Source organism: Daldinia decipiens (assembly GCF_022478715.1).
Source record: "Daldinia decipiens strain CBS 113046 unplaced genomic scaffold F4813scaffold_15, whole genome shotgun sequence".
Lineage (NCBI taxonomy): Eukaryota > Fungi > Ascomycota > Sordariomycetes > Xylariales > Hypoxylaceae > Daldinia > Daldinia decipiens.
This window is the reverse complement of record NW_026054558.1, coordinates 225,573-245,109: the sequence shown is the minus strand read 5'-3', so window position 1 is coordinate 245,109 and position 19,537 is coordinate 225,573. Positions and strand designations below refer to the sequence as shown.

At 48.3% G+C, this 19,537-nt stretch overlaps 8 protein-coding genes across 8 annotated transcripts; 6 read left to right on the top strand and 2 right to left on the bottom strand.

The window, feature by feature from the left end:
* Positions 1 to 32: 32 nt before the first annotated feature.
* On the top strand, positions 33 to 3,220 carry F4813DRAFT_358271 (DAGAT-domain-containing protein). Its single transcript, XM_049243212.1, has 2 exons — positions 33 to 833; positions 907 to 3,220. Exons 1-2 carry the CDS (start codon positions 528 to 530, stop codon positions 2,632 to 2,634), a joined length of 2,034 nt encoding a protein of 677 aa, XP_049099844.1. The 5' UTR covers positions 33 to 527; the 3' UTR covers positions 2,635 to 3,220.
* Positions 3,221 to 4,272: 1,052 nt separating this feature from the next.
* F4813DRAFT_358265 (TPT-domain-containing protein) lies at positions 4,273 to 7,384 on the top strand. Its single transcript, XM_049243211.1, has 3 exons — positions 4,273 to 5,427; positions 5,510 to 5,813; positions 5,866 to 7,384. Exons 1-3 carry the CDS (start codon positions 4,759 to 4,761, stop codon positions 6,717 to 6,719), a joined length of 1,827 nt encoding a protein of 608 aa, XP_049099842.1. The 5' UTR covers positions 4,273 to 4,758; the 3' UTR covers positions 6,720 to 7,384.
* Positions 6,755 to 7,358, bottom strand: F4813DRAFT_63157 (uncharacterized protein). Its single transcript, XM_049248712.1, has one exon. It carries the CDS (start codon positions 7,144 to 7,146, stop codon positions 6,790 to 6,792), a length of 357 nt encoding a protein of 118 aa, XP_049099843.1. The 5' UTR covers positions 7,147 to 7,358; the 3' UTR covers positions 6,755 to 6,789.
* On the bottom strand, positions 7,379 to 9,116 carry F4813DRAFT_358264 (RNA-binding domain-containing protein). The gene has a single exon (XM_049243210.1). The coding sequence runs from the start codon at positions 8,791 to 8,793 to the stop codon at positions 7,561 to 7,563; it is 1,233 nt and encodes a 410-aa protein (XP_049099841.1). The 5' UTR covers positions 8,794 to 9,116; the 3' UTR covers positions 7,379 to 7,560.
* Positions 9,117 to 9,658: 542 nt separating this feature from the next.
* On the top strand, positions 9,659 to 10,471 carry F4813DRAFT_358261 (uncharacterized protein; the record flags this gene model as incomplete). The annotated part of the gene is made up of 2 exons (XM_049243209.1): positions 9,659 to 9,781; positions 9,809 to 10,471. A coding segment is annotated over exon 2 (235 nt), but the record flags the coding sequence as incomplete, so codon positions are not given.
* Positions 10,472 to 11,108: 637 nt separating this feature from the next.
* F4813DRAFT_358258 (decarboxylating 6-phosphogluconate dehydrogenase) lies at positions 11,109 to 13,895 on the top strand. The gene is made up of 5 exons (XM_049243208.1): positions 11,109 to 11,526; positions 11,814 to 11,846; positions 11,909 to 12,464; positions 12,534 to 12,968; positions 13,031 to 13,895. Exons 1-5 carry the CDS (start codon positions 11,513 to 11,515, stop codon positions 13,469 to 13,471), a joined length of 1,479 nt encoding a protein of 492 aa, XP_049099839.1. The 5' UTR covers positions 11,109 to 11,512; the 3' UTR covers positions 13,472 to 13,895.
* Positions 13,896 to 13,957: 62 nt separating this feature from the next.
* F4813DRAFT_62638 (DUF1750-domain-containing protein) lies at positions 13,958 to 16,975 on the top strand. The gene is made up of 3 exons (XM_049248710.1): positions 13,958 to 14,228; positions 14,288 to 14,554; positions 14,609 to 16,975. Exons 1-3 carry the CDS (start codon positions 14,184 to 14,186, stop codon positions 16,457 to 16,459), a joined length of 2,163 nt encoding a protein of 720 aa, XP_049099838.1. The 5' UTR covers positions 13,958 to 14,183; the 3' UTR covers positions 16,460 to 16,975.
* Positions 16,976 to 17,590: 615 nt separating this feature from the next.
* On the top strand, positions 17,591 to 19,495 carry F4813DRAFT_63046 (uncharacterized protein). Its single transcript, XM_049248711.1, has 3 exons — positions 17,591 to 17,780; positions 17,979 to 18,402; positions 18,459 to 19,495. The coding sequence occupies exons 2-3, from the start codon at positions 18,004 to 18,006 to the stop codon at positions 19,296 to 19,298; spliced, it is 1,239 nt and encodes a 412-aa protein (XP_049099837.1). The 5' UTR covers positions 17,591 to 17,780; positions 17,979 to 18,003; the 3' UTR covers positions 19,299 to 19,495.
* The last annotated feature ends 42 nt before the right edge of the window (positions 19,496 to 19,537 follow it).

Sequence of the window (19,537 nt, the reverse complement as noted above, 5' to 3'; positions counted from 1 at the left end):
ACATGTAACGATGAGCTGTAAGCTTAGGTAAGCCCCACTGCAACTAAAATTGCATACCTACCTACAGCTACCTATTAGGTTACCATGTATGTACCGTAATTCGTACAAGCAATTCAGCTCCCAGTGCACTGGGTCCGTTTTCAGTTGCCTGAGTTTTAACTCGGCCCGTTTTGTATTGTACATATTATCGTCAACCCCGTCGCATTCTATCGCATTCTATGTACCGCGTCCCGAGGCTACCGAGGCTCGTCTCTTGTTGCATACTAGCTACCTACCTATCTAGGTACATACCTAGGCTGTCTACTTTATTCTACTTTACGTCCATACATACACTACCCACCAGGTCCTGACACGGTAGACTTTGCGCCAACCTAAGACAACGCAAACCTAATATACTACTAGCAAACGGAGACGAGACGAGTCCCCTAGGAAAACTCTAAACGAAACCCACAATACAGAATAGAATTTGACTCTAAAGTGACGATACGCAAACCGCCGTTGCCATTTCTACTTGCCCACATAGAGGTATGTCTATCTTGAGTTTAGTTAACGACCGGAGCCATACTCGGACGTTATATATATCATCAGTCATGGCGGATAGCAAGCCTGAAAGCCCTCGGCCTCGGGAGCCTCAGGAGCCTCACAACAGCCCTCGCAGCTCCAAGCTGCCGCGTCTGGGACAGAGGCGCCATCAAGATCAAACTCAAGCAGCAGATTCTGATTCTAAGCTAGGTTACGAGAGGAATAACCCAACAATCGGTCCTACGCACGATATTAAATCCGTATACAGCAAAGAGCGGAAACCTAGAAGAGTTTCTGGTTCATCGAGTATTGTATGTCCGCCCCTGCCGTTGAATATACTGTCGAGAGAGAAAAGGTATTGATCGAGAATTCCTCCCCTCTTAGCCGATCCACGACTGTCTTAACTTCCCCAGTCCTCGTACTCCACCTCGCACGAACAAGACTGCAACCGGCAGAACCCACACATCCCGTGTAACCAGCGACAGTACCCCTCACCCATCTTCTTTAGGCAATTCAAGCTCTTCATATAAGGATTCACTCAGTGCCGCTCGAGCTGTTTTGCCTGGTCCAAGTCCTACCATATCTCATATTCCCAGGGCCCTTGCTTTTCAGGCGAGCCCTCCACACCAGGTCTCGAGACGTAAAGATCCCAAAGTGGGAGATATTCCCCAGATGGACAACACCCCGAAGGGGAAGGGAGAAAAGCCTACCAACGGGAGAACCAATACGAAGGACGCCCCGGGATCCGAGCCGACCAGGCTGGAGCCTCAGAAACTAAACAGCGAAGACGAGGCGCAACCCGACAATAGGGACGAGTCTAGGGAGAAATACGGCTCTTCGGGTCTTGATAGGAGTATTTATTCCACGGAAGAAGGCTACGAAACCCCAGCCAATGGGCTAGAAACTACTGATGAAGATAAGACAGACGGAGCCAGTTACGCTTCTACCCTTAAATTTGGGTTGAACGGACAAGGCACAGACATTGTACCATATGGGCGCGGTCTTAACTCGCAAGATGACGATGATTCGTGTCCTGAGCTGGATGATCTAACGATGGACGAGATGTATCCGTCTCCAAGGCCAAGTGCCAACGGAGGGATCCGATGGGCTCCGTGGAACGTTCCATGGAAACGCAGAATGCAGACATTTGTTGTGCTCATGCACTGCATGAGTATCGCCATAACGGTTTCCATCTTCTTCGCGCTGTGTGGTAATCCTTTTGCTTGGCCATTGCTGCTTGTATACCTTCTACATGTGTTGAGCTCGAAGGCTGCTACGGATGGATCGTTGAGATACCGATCCGAATGGTTCCGCAAAAGCTACATGTGGCATCTCTTCGCGAGCTACTTCCCAGCCAAACTTCATAAAACTTGCGATCTGCCGCCCACTCGGAAGTACATCTTCGGCTACCACCCGCATGGTATTATCTCCCATGGCGCGATGGCGGCTTTTGGCACCGAGGCTTTGGGCTTCTCTAAGAAATTTCCCGGCATCACAAATAGTGTTCTAACATTGGACTCGAACTTCCGTATTCCACTGTATCGCGAATATATACTAGCCTTAGGGTTACGATCCGTTTCGAAGGAATCTATTGTCAATATCCTGACAAAAGGCGGACCGAATGGAGAGGGCATGGGCCGCGCCGTCACCATTGTTATCGGTGGCGCTCGAGAGTCTCTCGAAGCGCAACCAGGTCAGATGCGTTTGATCCTGAAGGAGCGCAAGGGCTTCGTCAGGATTGCTGTTAGGACCGGCGCGGACCTGGTGCCCGTACTCGCATTTGGGGAAAACAACTTGTACGACCAACTGCATCCTAAGGAGCACCCATTCGTACACAAACTGCAGATGTTTGTCCTAAAAGTGTGGAAATTCACCTTACCATTCTTACACGGACGAGGTATTTTCAATTATGATGTAGGCTTGATGCCGTACCGCCGCCCGTTGAACGTGGTGGTCGGAGCTCCGATCAAAGTTACGCAGTCGGCCGTTGTGGACCAGGCGGAGATCGATCGACTACATGATCTGTACATCACTGAGCTAGAGAAGCTGTGGGACCAATACAAGGAGAGGTTTGCCCCCGAAAGGAAGGAAGAGATGCAAATATTATCCTAGAACAGTCTCACTATACTTTCATACGACTTTCCTTTTTCTTCATGTTCCCTTTGTATTACATGTAGGTAGTTATGGGTAAACATAGGCGCATAGGTCTACTCGTCGAGTAAAATTCAGGAAGGTGGGAGAAGGATAATCATCATTGCTTTCAGGAGACTTGCTTTCGGTTCGGTGTACGAAGCAAGTGGTTTATGTGTTATTCTAACTATTAGATCACCTAAAATAATAGGGTTGTCTAGTTCCTCACAATATGAAGGGACTAACAATAGTAGACCAGGGTTTTTATATTTGTTTAAGTTAGGTATTCTGCGCCGTATTGACTACGCTAAGACCATACAATTTCAAATAAAATAGTTTATATACCAATAGAAGATGTTTGTATCATACGAACATTCGTTGGATTCTATGTATGACAAAGTGTGACAATGGCACGTAAGGGCGTCTCGAGGTTGCGCCGGAAGTCATCGACGTACGCAAACCAGACAGTCACAATTTCAAGTTGGAGATCAATTACCTTATTTTCCCAGAATATCATGGGGGTGCATGAGCATCGCGATGTTCATAGTCTAAATGTAGTCAAATAGTCTAAGATCTTAAGCGTGAATGAGCAGGATGAGATCAAGATGGCGGATGCCCTTTTAAGTTGGAGTCGCCACACGGATTGGAGGTTTACATAACCCCGGATTTGCTCGGCGCCCCACACACCGTGCATAACATGTCAGTCCCCATAATTCTAACGGTGAGAGTCAATTGCAGGGGTTGAGGCAATGCTAGCTTTTGGATGTTTACTTGGCGGAGTCTACACCTCATCCCAAAGTCATCCTTGACCATCAACCCAAAGTCTAACCCGATTTGGCAAAAGCTGGGGCCTTAGATCCAACATTTTGATTGGTTGCATTTGACGGGGTCCGCTTTGGGGTGAGCTTTGTACGACTTTGGGGTGAGTTTTTAGCATTTTTAATCATTAGAATAAGGCTAAATGCCCTATAATTACAGCGCATTATAACTACTAAATTCCCTATATTATAGCGCTAAGCACTTAGGTTTTTAGCGCGCTTTATCTAATCAATTCCTAATCGATTAGAAATTGATTAAATATGCGCTTACCTATTTTTTATCTTTTACTTATTTTAAAATAAACTTTTTATATTTAAATAAAATAAAATAAAAATCAATAGTTAATCGATTAATAATTAATTATTAATCAATTATATTAAATTTATTTATATTTCATTAAGTCTTATAATGCTGTATAAAAGCGTATATTTACATAAATATAATGTTAGTGAAATGGTAGTTGAGTTTTGGGTGCGCTAGTACTATTATGGTGTAAAATGGTCCACATATGCCTGATTGGGTTAGACTTTGGGTTGATGGTCAAGGATAACTTTGGGATGAGCTGCGCCCTCTTACTTGGCGTTTTAACGTGGCGCCAGGGGAAATTGATACATGTATGTTGTACGAAGAGATGGTTGTTTAAAAAGTCAATTGCTCTTCTAAATCGAAGTGTAGCGATATATGATTCATGACTACCTAACCTATGTATTTAGATATAAATTGTAAGATGTCAGATATGAACACATAGGATCCAGACAGTATTGTATCTATATTTAGGTACAGTGTACACAAAGCATTGTACATTATCTATGTACCGAGGTACTTAATATATGAGCGATCCCCGTATTTCACCATTTCACCTCCGAGGCTGCTGTGCATAATACATACATGTACATCTAGGATGGTACGTTAGGTAACCTACCAACGTACATAATAATACTAGGTACAGATCCGATTTTAGGTAGTTGCTAGCTCATCCCCAGAGACTCCAACGACTTCAATGTTATTCTTCGTTTAGGTATTATTCGAGTCGCCAAGCCCTTGTCATTAGATAAAAAAGGGGGGTTCAACTGGGGACTAATTCGAGTTTTATGTCCAAAGTTGGCCGACGCTAAGTAAAGTTACGGTTAGCTTCACGAGGCTAGGGGTCCTTCCAGGCCTTCCAGGGGGGTTTCCGCACAATGATGCTTGCAGTTGCTTGCTGCTTTTGGTTTATCTCCAATCTGAGGCGTATCACTTTCGAGTCTCTGCCGTACACTGACTTTATTATTCACATCCACATAAAATATGTCTACTCCTTTGTCCAATAATCTTACTTCCCAAAGACGTATATCCAGTCTTCCTTCACCGTCTCATCCCGCCACCCTATCCGTTAAAAGCGTATTCACTCCTAATTCTACGAACCCCGACTTATCCAATCCCTCGTCAGCATCATCCGCTACCACCAGCTTTAAGGTAGACTGGTCGTCTGATGGTGCTAACCATTCTTCTGCCAACCCTACCGGTCGCCGTCTCGAGGATATTGAGATGGATTCCATAGCTCCTCCAGGCCATCGCCGCCGCCGAAGTACCCTTACCGCCAACCCCAACATCCCTCAGCCGTCTACTTCGCGAACTCCACGGACACGTTCCACCAGCGCTAAGAGACCGGGGGAGCTGGAAGGCAAAATCTCCGAAGAGGATCAGCGTCGGGACGCGTCAAGATCGGACAGCAAAGAAGACGACAGTTTATCTGAAGAAGACCTGCACGATGACGAGGAGACAGGTCTGACAAAGAAGGATAAGCGGAGGAAACGAGCTAAGCGACGGCGCAATACAAGGTTAGACCAGAGAATTGCGCGGGACAAGATCACAGACGAGGAGCGAAAAGAGGCAGACCAGGACGTATTTAAGAAATTGGTCGTCAATGGTGTTCTGATTGGGCTCTGGTATCTATTCTCGCTTTCGATTTCTTTAGTAAGTCAATTGCTATCCCTCTAAGGCGTCTTTAGACTAGATATGCGAATCGTATAATTGCTAACCAAGCTCTGTTTTATAGTACAACAAATGGATGTTCGATTCGGGCCAGCTCAATTTTGCATTCCCCTTATTTACAACAGCAGTGCACATGCTCGTGCAATTTTCCCTTGCGAGTTTAGTATTATACTTTATACCCTCCCTACGACCTAACAATGGCCAACACAATTCCGACCTGGGCCGATCGAGACACGAGTCCGAGCCCGAACGTCCCATTATGACCAAGATGTTTTATTTGACGAGAATAGGGCCGTGTGGCGCGGCAACTGGCTTAGATATTGGACTCGGAAATACATCTCTAAAATTCATTACCCTTACATTTTACAGTAGGTACTAATGTGTTTTATAATAAGAACTTCGAAGCTAACATGCCTATAGCCATGTGTAAATCTTCTTCCCTAGCCTTCGTTTTACTCTTCGCCTTTGTTTTCCGCCTCGAAAGTCCCACGTGGAAGCTAGTTGGCATCATCGCAACCATGACAGCCGGTGTGGTAATGATGGTTGCAGGGGAGATCGAGTTCCAACTAGGAGGATTTATTCTCGTAATATCCGCCGCCTTTTTCTCCGGCTTCCGCTGGGGTCTGACGCAGATCCTCCTGCTTCGGAACCCCGCCACGTCGAACCCGTTCTCTAGCATCTTCTTCCTTGCGCCGGTCATGTTCGCCACGCTGATAGTAATCGCGGTACCGGTAGAAGGCTTCTTCGAGCTGATAAAGGGGCTGCAGGTGTTAGCCAATGAATGGGGTGCTCTTAGAACACCTCTTATCCTCCTTTTCCCAGGAACGATCGCTTTCTTGATGACTGCCAGCGAATTTGCTCTGTTGCAGCGGAGCAGCGTAGTCACGCTTTCTATCGCCGGTATCTTCAAAGAGGTGGTCACTATTTCGGCAGCAGCATTAGTTTTTGACGACAAGCTTACGCCCATAAACATCTCAGGTCTTGTCGTGACCATCTGTGCTATTGGCGCATACAATTGGATCAAGCTCTCCAAGATGCGTAACGACGCCCGAATGGAAGCACATAACCGAGGCTACCAGCAAGCGCAATCAGGTTCATCGAGCGAGTTTGAACGCGGAAGTGATTCCGACGAGGAAGAGACGGGACTCCTAGCTCATGAAGAAGCCACCGGCATCGAAGATAGCCTGCTTGCAGTCGACGGGGATATAATACCGAATGCAGGTCCCTCCAGCTCGACGGAACCCCACCGGACCGAACGTTCTCGAGAAGATTGATTATCGCATGCTACATTTCATTTGTATGGGGTTCATTAACAGAATAGAAGCATAGGAAATATGGCGCAACTTATACATCTATGTGGGGTTTAGCATGCTCGAACGCGGCAGTTAAACAGCAAAACTGCACGCACGAGAAGGGCCAGTGGGACAAGTGAACCAGTCGCCTAAAAAGTAAGAGGCCGAATACTGCATTAGCAGGAGTAACAAGGAGCACTTGATAAAGGGCCAGGCCCGCGTATTTATCTACTAAATAGGTAGAAATCAGCCGACCAACCGATCGGTCAGTTGGACAGAAGCAGGCAGATCTCCTACGTTCAAAACTTGGAGAAGTAGGAGAAAACGGGAGCAGAACAAGGCTAGTGTGAGCAACGAGCAGACATATTAGCAAGATACCCCATTGCAAAAATAGAGAAGGCCGATGCATCCTGCTAACCAGGCGCGGACGCTTGTTTAGTAGGCTATAGAACGTGTAGAGATGTGTTTTATAGAAACATCACATGTACCTCATGTACGGATATATAAAGTGGCTTAGGCTGGTATCATCGGTGGTTAATATTGTCGAGTTGAGAATTAGCATAGGATCGGATCAAGATTGTAGCAAGACTCAATATTATATATCATATCACAACGTGTGTGCGAGGTACAACAAGGATGAATTGGCGTTCCGTCATGGTTTATTAGTATAATATGCTCCTTGGTATCTAGAAACGAGGTTTCCGATTCAGTCTGCGCGTCTTTAACGCCTGTTATTAAAGCAAGCTAAGCGTGATAGCATAATGACAGCCTATGCAGGTGTAGGCATCAGCATCAGCAGGGTATATACATATCCTCCCCTTACTCAACCCAATATCTTCAACCCGCCCTTCGTCTTCTGACCCGGCTTATGCACACCAGTGGGCACGGGGCCAAGATGGGGTTCGAGGCCGTCGTCGCGCTTCCCACCGCCGCCACCACCAGAACCGTTAGCGCCGCGGTTCTTATTCTTGTTCTTGTTCTTGCCGTTCTTGCTCCAGCGGTTGTTGTCCTTGACAGCAGTGGGCTTGATCTCGGTGGTGCTCTTGCGCACGACGACCGGGTGGCTCTGGATGTACTTGCCGTTCATCTCCTTGGCCGCTTGGAAGAACTCGTCCGGGTCGCTGAAGGATACGAATCCGTATCCCTTGGATTTGGACGTGACTTTGTCACGGATTACGCGCGCTTTCTGCAGGGATTTCCACTGCGAGAATGCTTTATAGAGAGATTCGTCCGTCGTCTCGCCTGCTAGGTTGCCGACGAAGAGGCGTAGGTGCGAGGGGTCCCATTCGAGGAGCGTGTCGTCGGCCCATTTCTGCCCGCCGCCTGACCGCACGACCGTCTTCTTCTTCTCCCCGTTCGTTGCTGCTGCTGCTGCCGCTGCCGATGCGGCGGCGGCGCTGGCACTCGGCTCCGCGGCGTACGTCGTCGTCGCGCTGTTGGCGTAGCCTGCTCGTCCCCCAGACCCTGCTGCTGACGCTCCTGCCGTTGCGGGCGCACCGGCACCCCCTTCCTTGTTGGGATCTTTCACATATGCGCTCTGCCACTGCGCGATCTGCGCCGCCATATCCGGGTCATAGTCGTCGGCCTTCGCCTGGTTAGGAGCCGGGAAGGGGTTGCGGATCTGGGGGGCCGCGGCATACGAGGGCGCGGCGGTGGTGCCGGCGGCTACCTGTGGCGCGCTGTAGTAGCTCTGCTGGTAGCTCTGCTGCTGGCCGGGGTACGAGTACGGATTCGCTGCTGCTGCTGCTGGCTGGGATTGTTGTTGTTGTTGTTGTTGATGTTGTTGATGTTGTTGATGTTGTTGGTAGCCACCGGTCATGGGGCCGGGGCGCGCGTACGGCTGGTACGAGGAGCCATACTGGTTTCTGGGGGGGCCGGCGGGGGCGGGAGCGCCAGCATATGTCGGGGCGCTGGAGTAGGCGGGAGGCGCGTAGGGGCCGGGGCTCGGGGAGTGGGTTTGCGATGGCGAGAAGGCTGGCTTGAAGCTGGAGAAGCGCGAGGGGGGTGGTCGCGGGGGGAGCGAATTGCTGGAGCCTGGAGGAGGCGGATAGGACATGATGAACTTTGCTGTGCGCCCGAGAGGTGTAGTGTGTGTGTGTGTTTCGGGTGCAACACGTACCTACGAATCCGGATATATAGCCTGGACTCTTTTTTTCTTTCCTGCTTCTTGGATACCTTAGGTAACCTGGGGCTTTTACCGCTCTGGTTTCGGGAGTTGGGTTGGGGACGAGTATCGGAGGATTATAAATACGTGAGCGCGTTCGAATTGTGAAAAAGGTGAAGTTGAGTTGTGCGTGTGAACTTGACGTTGGTGTGGTGACGGTGTGAAAATTACGGGTTGATTAGATTCTATCGACGTGATTCTATGGAGTGCAGCCCGATTCGAAGTACTCGATCCTGAATTCTAAGGTTGAAGTCTCTTTGATCTATGGCGCATTAAATGTGGCGGTGCATATTTGTTTGTACACAGCCACGTGCCTTTGGCTCCCATACCTAGGTACCTAACCTAGGTAGATACGTACATATGGACCTAATCCACTTACACCGGTCATTGGGTCTTGTCCCAACAGAATGCTGTGACTTTCTATTGTTGACATCTAATAACTACCAGGTAGGTAGTTCACTCATAAGCAGAGTAGCTACAATAATACTTCTTGCTGCTACCTATTATACTGAACATTAGAGGCAGTTCCCTCAGAAATGGGTTTGAAGAACCAAGGTGGGAACATGTTAAAGGTAGTTACATGTATTGGTTCATACTTAAGTTCGTACATACATAAATGGTCCAAACAATAAGATAACTTACACCTTGAGTTTGTTCAGCTAATAAACCTACTCTTAACATCTTCTCATGCCATCCAATGTTAGGTTCCACGCAATATGTAACTTAGGTAGGTATAGAAAGTGGCATTTAGACTTCAAAGGAGGTGACTGGATAGCATCTAATCCAACTCTCGTTCAAAGCTACTACCTAGAGACATTGCTTTGTTATGCTTTAGGTATTCTTTACATTATACCTTCTCATATCGTCGTTTATCATCAACACTATATTTACTATATTTACTATATTTACTATATTTACTATATTTACTATATTCACTATATTCATATTCCCTCCCGCCTTATCTTTCAACTTTCGGCCGGATGCCTTGACTGCCAAGATGGTAATTCGCCTGATAAGGCCTGCTAAGCATAATAATCATGAGGGCCGGCAATCCGCATAAAGGGCCGAGAACTTAGAAGGTCCCCCTGATTGGCTCAAGGTCATTAATCTATTGCCCGGTTCTCCCCATGAGACATTTTGTTGTAGCCTCGCAGTCATGAGTAGGATTTGGCCTCAATCCTGGTTAACTTGTCTAGCCCGCGTTCCACCACAACTACTCTCGGTCGTTTGTTGCGCCGCTTTGTATGTAGCCCATCCCCCAGTCCCGATAATTAAGAACCAATTAGTGAGGTCGGAAGTTAGGGTGCGTCGAATGTATGAAGACAGCACAAGTAATACAAAATTTCCACAGCTTGGATTGACATCTATTAAACAACATGGCTTTACATTAAATTAGTAGTTCTTAAACCCGTCTCTAAGATCTCTGTAAAGGGGCATTATTTGCTATAGGTTACTGGGGCTCTAATACCTTCCGGTACTCCCGTGTTTCGACATTGCCATTGTTTCATAATGATCCAGAGTCAGCAGGCTGTTTTGTTATGTGAGTAGGTATTCGGTTGCTAAGCATTACAATATGCACAGTGGACCCATTGTGGGATTGGATCTGGTAGTTTCTTATATGTACATACCTAACCTAGGTAAATAGCTGACAATGGAGCGGCTATCTAAGAATACCCAAGTACAAGCAAATTTCTCAACCTTGTTAGACCGAGAGTTCAGCCTGATAGACGGTCTTACACGAGGATAGCTCAACAAGTATATTGCCATCTAACCTATTATTGCATATACGTAGTATCGTGCATAGTATCATGCATAGTATCGTACATACGTAACCTAGGTTAGTTCAATAAAACCCGATGTGGATCCAGGCTCGTCAATGACCAAGCATTTCGCCCGTCCCCCGGTGGATTTACGAAACGGCGTTAAGGTCTCACGGGGGGATCTGAATCAACCAAGATCAACATGAGGCGTATCCCATGTTAGAGAAGAACGAAGTGGCATGTTTTTTTTTAATTTTCTCTAGCTACCTGGTAGATTATTGATATCGCAAAAAGCAAATCGGTAAATATTAGTATTAGGTTGTTAATATGCAATATCTACTAGATGTAGGTAATTCTCACGATCCGTAATCGGTGATAGGCGAGAGACAAAGTATGCAAACCCACGCGTAGTAAATAATGGAAAAGAAGGGTTCTCAGTAATAAACCCGTGCCTTCCGGGAATTCTTTGATTGATGGGATGCAAGCGCTGCGCGTCTTGTCATCTTCAACTAACCTAGGTACTATGCAGTAGGTACATAGCTTACGCCTGGTTGGTTAAGACGGCACGTTATAGGCGGGTTGTAGGTACCTACGGAAGGTATTTCAATAACAAATTCCCTTCCCTCCTACCCTTTTTACTCCTGGGCACCACTTTCTTACTTACCCCTCCATCACATCCACTTTCAGCCCCACTTTTCCTAATGAACTCCATCATAGAAAAGTAACCTCCCTCCCGCGACCGACCGTAGTCTACAATTAATTCTTTATATTCCCGCTCTCCATCTGCGCTTTTAGCATTTTAGCAAATAACTTCGTCCTTCTACCATTGAGTTACCAATATCGCTGCAATCATGTCTGGTGCCGTGTAAGTCCAAATATACCTCTCTGTCTTACCTTGGCGATGATGATTACTCTTTTACCCCGCCATCAGAAAAATCATCACCCCGCCGACTCCCATCTTTCTTTCTACCCAGCAAATTGAGTGCCTTTGCGACCTATGTAACTGAAATAACTCTTCGGGGCCTTTAGGGCTCGTCTTGCCAACATAACCAGTTCTCTGGGAGGCCCAAGGCGAGCTTCTTTCATTATATTATATCATCTACGAATTCGTCGTAAATCGCTCCGTTGAAGCCATGCTAACTATTCCAAAAGCGCTGATTTGGGCCTCATTGGCCTGGCTGTCATGTACGTTTATCCTAATCCCCTCAAATCCCTTAGTAAGCTCTGGAGATATTCATTTGTTATAGGGGTCAGAACTTGATTCTGAACATGGCCGACCACGGCTTTACCGTCTGCGCTTATAACCGAACCATCTCCAAGGTAGATGCGTTCTTGGCAAACGAGGCCAAGGGCAAGTCTATCGTCGGCGCTCACTCCAACGAGGAGTTCATCTCCAAGCTAAAGAAGCCCCGCCGTGTTATGCTGCTGGTACAGGCGGGCAAGGCTGTCGACGACTGGATCGAGACCCTACTCCCTCTTCTAGAGAAGGGAGACGTCATCATTGACGGCGGCAACTCTCACTTCCCCGACTCAAACCGACGAACTAAATACCTCTCAGGCAAGGGTATCCGATTCGTCGGTTCCGGTGTCTCCGGTGGCGAGGAAGGTGCTCGATATGGCCCTTCGTTGATGCCGGGTGGTAACGAGGAGGCGTGGCCTTACATCAAGGATATCTTCCAGAGCATTTCTGCCAAGAGCGACAACGAGGCATGCTGTGAATGGGTTGGTGACGAGGGTGCTGGCCACTACGTCAAGATGGTGCACAACGGTATCGAGTATGGTGACATGCAACTGATTTGCGAGGTTTGTTGCCCTTATACCCATTGCCCCTATATTTCATGCATCTCGAAACAGTCAAACTAATTTCACTAGGCCTACGATATCATGAAGCGTGGTCTTGGATTAAGCAACAAGGAGATCGGTGATGTTTTGGCCAAGTGGAACAAGGGCGTCCTAGACTCGTTCTTGATCGAAATCACCCGCGACATCATGTACTTCAACGATGACGACGGAACGGCACTAGTTGAGAAGATTCTGGACCAGGCCGGTCAGAAGGGTACTGGCAAGTGGACTGCCATCAACGCTCTGGATCTCGGAATGCCCGTTACCCTGATCGCCGAGGCTGTTCTTGCCCGTTGTCTGTCTTCAATCAAGGCCGAGCGAACCAAGGCTTCGACCAAACTTGAATACGTCGGTCGCACAACCAAGTTCGAGGGCAGCAAGGAGCAATTCCTTGAAGACCTCGAGCAGGCTCTGTACGCTTCCAAGATCATCTCATATGCTCAAGGTTTTATGCTGATGCAAGAGGTATGTCGTATTATCCGTTTATATACTTCCCTAGGCGTGTAGACGTTTCTGACTGTAATCAGGCCGCGAAAGAGTTCAAGTGGAAGCTTAACAAGCCTTCGATTGCCTTGATGTGGAGAGGTGGTTGCATCATCCGCTCTGTCTTCTTAAAGGATATTACTGCGGCTTACCGAAACAACCCTGATCTCGAGAACCTGCTATTCGACGACTTCTTCAACAAGGCCATCCACAAGGCCCAGCCCGGCTGGAGAGATGTGGTTGCTAAAGCTGCCGTTCTCGGAATCCCAACCCCTGCCTTCTCTACTGCGCTATCGTGGTTTGACGGATACCGCACCAAGGACCTGCCCGCCAACCTTCTCCAGGCCCAGCGTGACTACTTCGGAGCACACACCTTCCAGGTTAAGCCTGAGTATGCCAACGCTAAGTACCCCGAAGGCCAATATATCCACGTTAACTGGACTGGTCGGGGAGGTAACGTGTCGGCTTCCACATACCAAGCATAAAGGATGGTATCCATGTGAGCGAATATGAGCGCGCTTACCAATGGTAAGTATGGCGTATGGGCAGGGTCATTCTCAATAGATGGGAAAAAGGAATGATTTAAACCGAGCATGCTATGGTATGACATGACATAGTCGGCCTACCAAGTTTAGAAGAATGAAAATAAATATCTGAATTAATAGCAAATCCCAATTTCCATATACTTGGAAAAATAAATACTTTAGACTATCTCTGTGTCCGTAAAGCAACTCGTAAGAGCTACATACATATAAATAATATGCAGTTAAACACGGGCTAAATGTACCTAGCTGTTGGGTTAGGTTACCTAGGTTAGGTACCTACGTATGTACCTAATTGTACCTCGTATATCTCTAGGTTAGGTGGAATGCACGTGAATTTTAGATGTCGGAGATGGTTGGCTCGAGCCACATTTTTTGTAGCGCGTGTAGACCCACAGCTACAACTTACCAAGCCTCAGGCGTACCTGTAACAAATTCCCCCCAAGGAAAGTCGAGCTCTGTCGTCGCGCATCTTCGCGATCATCAAATCGAAACTTTCGCGCGCAGCCTTATCATCGCGGATCCCCCCTTGCGCCTCGCGCTTTGCTATTCTTACCACAACTTCAAATCGATTATACCGGACTCATCTATTTACCTCGAATTCTGGTATTAATCAATTGAGCGTGATAGTCTCATTTATCTCGCTCAAACGACAATGTCAGCAATGGGTGACCCCAGTTACGGGGTCCATCGAGACTTGGTATTTTTCATTTGCGATCGCATATCATTACAATTGCTTGCTAATATAGACATGTTTAGCTCCCACATGTGCATCTCATTTCGACGTACAGATACACCCTCAAAGCCCGAGTTGAACCCTCCGAAGTAACCAGTTGGTTGATGCAAGCTCCCAAGATCGCCCGCGACACCGCACCGTTCTTCTGGACTTATCTCGATCGGCCTGAGAATGGAAATGTCTTTTTGACGTGGCAACCGTTACAACAGATGGGTGTCAACTTCGCCAGCGATGGTTTCATCTGGCCTCCCCAGGAACAATATTTACAGCAGGACGTGGGAAACGGTGTGGTATGATAGATCTTGAATTCTGAGCTGTGAGCTCATGCTAAATAAGCTGTGTAGATCCTCGAGATGTATTATCACAAAGCTGGATTTGCCTATGGAGAGCCATATGCGTCACATTCGAGACGTCGCTTTCGCCTCATTCCTCCTAATATCCACAACCCAAATGCTCCTCAGGTTGATCCTAGTCTATGGATAGTTCACTACGGTCCTGTCGATAACAACGAGCGTATTCCTCACCAGATGATTCCGCGCGACCCTCGAGTTCAATCTATCCTAGAGACCCGCGCCTACCTGCAGCGATGTGGCCAGATTCAACGAAAGGAGTTCATCCTCAGCGACCGGGTGAACTGGCCTCAGATCGCCTGGCCAAGAGAGCCGTCAAGGCAGCCCATGTTCGCAGGCCCCCGCGGCGTTCCACAGGCAATGGCATATCCCGCCCACCCCCCTACGGCGGGTGCACCACCATCAAAACGGGCGCGGACCGGCCAAGCTGCGCAAGGCCAAGTAGCTTCCGCCATACCTGCCATTTCCCAGCAGGAAGGCGTGTATGATGATGAAGAAGACACCTCTCGTGGCGACATGTTTGACCATCTTACACCACGTGAAGTTAGTTTAGCTCGCTATCGCCAGAACCACGAGTGGATGGAAGAGATACTGTCATCCCCATACAGAATGGGCCAGATTGGGTTTTCAGATCTTGGATTAGGTCTTAAAGGAGAGCTTTCGGATTTAACTGATGGTATTTTTGAGGCTCATAGTTTTAATGCAACCACCCAGACACTTTCTAAGCCTACCGCAACTCAGTTTGATCCGGAGAAGGCTGCAGAGTTTCGCAAGCGAGTTAATGATCGGCTTCGTTCTACGCAGGCAGAGATTGAGAAGATGAAAGCAGATCACGCCAAAAAGGTCGCCAAGTTTAAGCACAACTCCCTCCTCACTGTTGCCGAAAGGGAGTTGCGATCAGCTCTAGATGAGCCGGGTTCTGATGTACTACAACTTGAGAGGAAAGTCGAAGAAAGCGAAGACGACACAAATCGCTGGCCCTCTAAGCATAATAAGAAGGTTGATGAGATCGTATCTCAGGTTGAAGCGCACCTAGGCCGTCGAGCAGAGGTCATATATGAACTGAGGAGAATACAAGACGGTGGTTATCAAGAGCCAGCTCCGGAGCCGACGCCCCAAATAACCTCGGGTCCAGGTCCTATTCTTGGAGAGCCTCAGAACGGCGGGACAAATGGCAGCGGGGCAATGTCTAGGCAACCATCACATGCAGGGTCTCAGCATAGTGGATTCACTATGGGAGATCATGATATCGACATGGGCGGTGGAACTGCTGCCGGCCTTCTTGACCAAATACATACTGGAACAGGGGTCTCGTCTACATCTACGCCAATGAATAACTTCCCGACTCCCCAAGCTCAGGCCTCAGGCGTTCATTCCCGCGTTACTACACCAGCAAACTTGAACGTCCCTTCGCCTCTACAGCCCACGCAGACGGACAGCACGGGGGATGTAAACATGAGCGGCGTCGTCGATCCGTCAACCGGAACCGCTCCTGATCAAGGTACCGGGAGTGGTGACTGGGTGGTAGTCTCCAAAGCCGGTGCTGTTCCAGATGGCACCGCGGGTGCAACGCCTGCCAATAATCCACCGAGGACCGCAGGCGCTCTAAGTAAGCAAGCATCAGCAACAGGAACCCCTTCAGCAGGGTTCGATGGTGACCAAAACGACTTCAGCTCGTTAGATGACTTGAATACGGCGGGAGATGCATTAGCAGGCTTTAGCGAGACGCCTGGGGACCTCGGTGAGAGTTTGGGTATGGAAATGGATGATTCAGCGTTTGGTGACGCTTTTCATGGCGTGGATACGCAGCAAGGGGGAGGCACGCCGGCTGAAGGTAACATCTAGGAAATGCTGTACGGTGGTTTTCCCTCTCCTCTTCAAGATGAAAATTATTGAGGGCGAGAATGAGAATGAAGAATAGCCTGACGGAATTCTAAGACGTCATGGCAATTCGAAGCGAATTAATATTAGGTCCATTACCTCCGAAGGCCTCAAATTACGATAGCAAGAAGACTCCCGGGGAACAGATATGGCTCAAGGGCGTTGGACGGTCTCACTGGTAAATTTCTTGCTTATCAAAGACTCAAATCCCAAAATGAGGGACTTAACCTATGTGTACTATTGTTTGATGTACGGTTACATCCGTTAAACTCGTCTTCCGCGCAAGGGAATGGGTTTGAAAGGATATGGACTGCATTCTGCTTCTTGTGAGCTTAGTGACATCAATTCGAGCAAGTTGTATTGGAAATCATGGCTTATGAAGATTATTACAATAAAATGCCATAGGGATCTGGCATCGCAGCACGTAATCTGCAAAATCTACTGAATATCGCGGTGATCCTCTTGGCTTTGCAGGGTTTAATGTAATTCAAAGGCAACTCGTATGAATGACAATGTCTCTTAAAGATATTTTACGTTAGGGGCCTCGCTAATCCCAAGCAAGGCTTGAAGTTGATTTTAAGCTTGATTGGTGATGCAGGTTTCAGAGCCAGCAGGGTTTCGTCTCAAAGTCCCAGAGCTAAGACCTCGACAGTAACCATACAGAAGAAAAAGAAGCTTTATAGCTAGAATAGGTTAGCGGTCCCCGGATGCTACCCAGTTCCGAGCTCCCATCACTGTCAGGGGGCGTTGGGCACGGCTCCTTTTGAGCCGCGTTTCCTGGCATCGCATCGTCGGATCCTCGTCCCATGTCGAGCACTTCGATTGGTTCATCTCTTGGTTATTCAATGCTTTCTTCATGTTTATGGCACGTCGCATCGACTTGCTAACTTGATGTGTAGATACTGGCAAGAAGTAACGGGTGGTTTCTACTTGACTCGTCTCGAATTTTTCTGCTTTCATGCTAGTATCTCGATGTCGGACATTAGTAGCCATTCACCTTGCGGCTCTTCATCGTATGTAGGTAGGCTTTGACCCAAGTTCAGCTTGAGGGCGCCCCTGGAAGATGACCTTAAATTAGGCTTACTGCCATAGTTAATACACATGTACGTCTACATATACCCCGGCTTAAACGAGGGGCCACGATGGCCACTAGTGTTATTAGAGTATATGCCAAGACATGTCAAGCTATGGGATGATGTCTCAAGCTCAGGCAACTATCTGAAAATCACGGAGGGCTGCGTGATATGTCATGGCATTATATACCTACATATCCACTAACCACATGGTAAATGGTGCTCACCTCCCATCCAGATCTCTGTTCATAATTATTTTCTTTCCTTTCGTCCTATCGTCCTATCGTCCTATCGTCACTCCTTCCTTAATGCTTCACCTGCTGGTCAGCTTATACTGTTGAGCAGTATTTACGTTCTTTTTGCATAGTTCTTAGTTTGTTCCTTGTACATATAATTAATACACCTCATAGAATACGCAGCTAGAGGCAATATAAAATGAGGAAATCAGATCTAGTCACAGCTCTGGCTGTTATGCTTGGCGCTGCCTTCAATGGAGTACTTGCTTCTCCAGCCCCTATTCCTCTGCGAGATCAAAATTTATCTCCTTCTAACCAATCATCTTCCTCCGGTGGCCAACTTCAACAATTGCCAAATGTTAGAGGGAATAAGGGATCCGACACGGAAGCCGAAGTGAAAGGTGGTGGTGGTGGGTCTGAAGCAGGATCCTCCGGGGGATTGGTACAGCTCCCTGGCGCACCAGTGACTGCTGGTCAGTTAGTCGCTCTCCCCGGGCTACAACAATCAACAGCTGCCGGTGAGACCTCCACGAGTAGTGCGACTATCGAGTCCTCAGCAGCTGTAACTACTTTTAGTACCGCACGTAAGACGTCAAAGGTGAGTCTTTTACTAATAACCAGACACTCCAAGCTGCAGCCCCTAACCATTTATAGGTCGTCGTGGCTTCATCTTCATCAAGCTCCGCGGCGGTAGTCGGGAACGTCCAGAGCTTTCAAACTATCTCTATACCAACTGCTACGTCTTCCGCGGCTATTGACATCGGGGCCGTAGCAGGCTCAAGCGCGCTGGCGGTAGCTTCCAGCTCTGCTGCTATTCAAAGCTTTCGCATCATCAGTGCTGGTGCGGCGGCGGCAGTTACATCGCCGATCTTCGCGAATGTGTCTACTTCGGCCCTTGCGGTCAGTGTTCCCGCAGCCGTTGCCACTTCGAAGTTCGGGGGTTTCTCTAACGCCACTGCCACTACGGATGCCACTGGAGCAGTAGCTACGAATGCAGACCTTCCTCCCGGATCTGAACCAACTGGGCTTGTCGCACTGCCTGCCGGTGGTGCAGTAGCCACGAATGCAGACATTCCTCCTGGATCTGAACCAACCGGGCTCGTCGCACTCCCTACCGGCGGTGCATTAACATCTGGAAGTCTCCAGTCTCTGGGATCCGAAGGCGCCGAAACCGCCGGGGTCCAGCAGTCGCTTTCCGGCGCCTCGGGCAGTTCGAGCGGTGCTACTGCCGCCGAAGCACGTCCTACCGAAGCGACGAGCGGATTGCGAGAGCTCCCTAGCGTGCGATCCACGCTGAGCTCGCTGGTGCCGATATCCTCTGAGGTTGCGAGCCCCGCGGAGACGGCGGCGGCGGCAGCAGCAGCTAGTGGCGCACCAACGAACAACACTTTGCCGTCGTTCACTCAAAGCGCTGCGGCGGTACCGAAGGCAGATACGATAACTGCGATGCTGGTGGTGGGAGCTACGGGGATCTTGGCTGTGCTCTTTATGTAAGTAGCATAGGATGCAGTAGATGAATATATTACGGTATTTCTCTGCAGCATTGAGATTTCGGTACAGAATCATGTGCGGGCTTACACGTGATATTATTGTACTCGCGTAGAGCCTGATGTGCCGATTATCAAATCAAGTGTGTGCTTAGTTGGCTGCAGGGTGAGAGTTCGCCTTAGGTTTTAATAGGAGGCCTGATTTGGGCTGAGTAGGTAGCCTGCAGCTTCTTTACAACCTAAGAC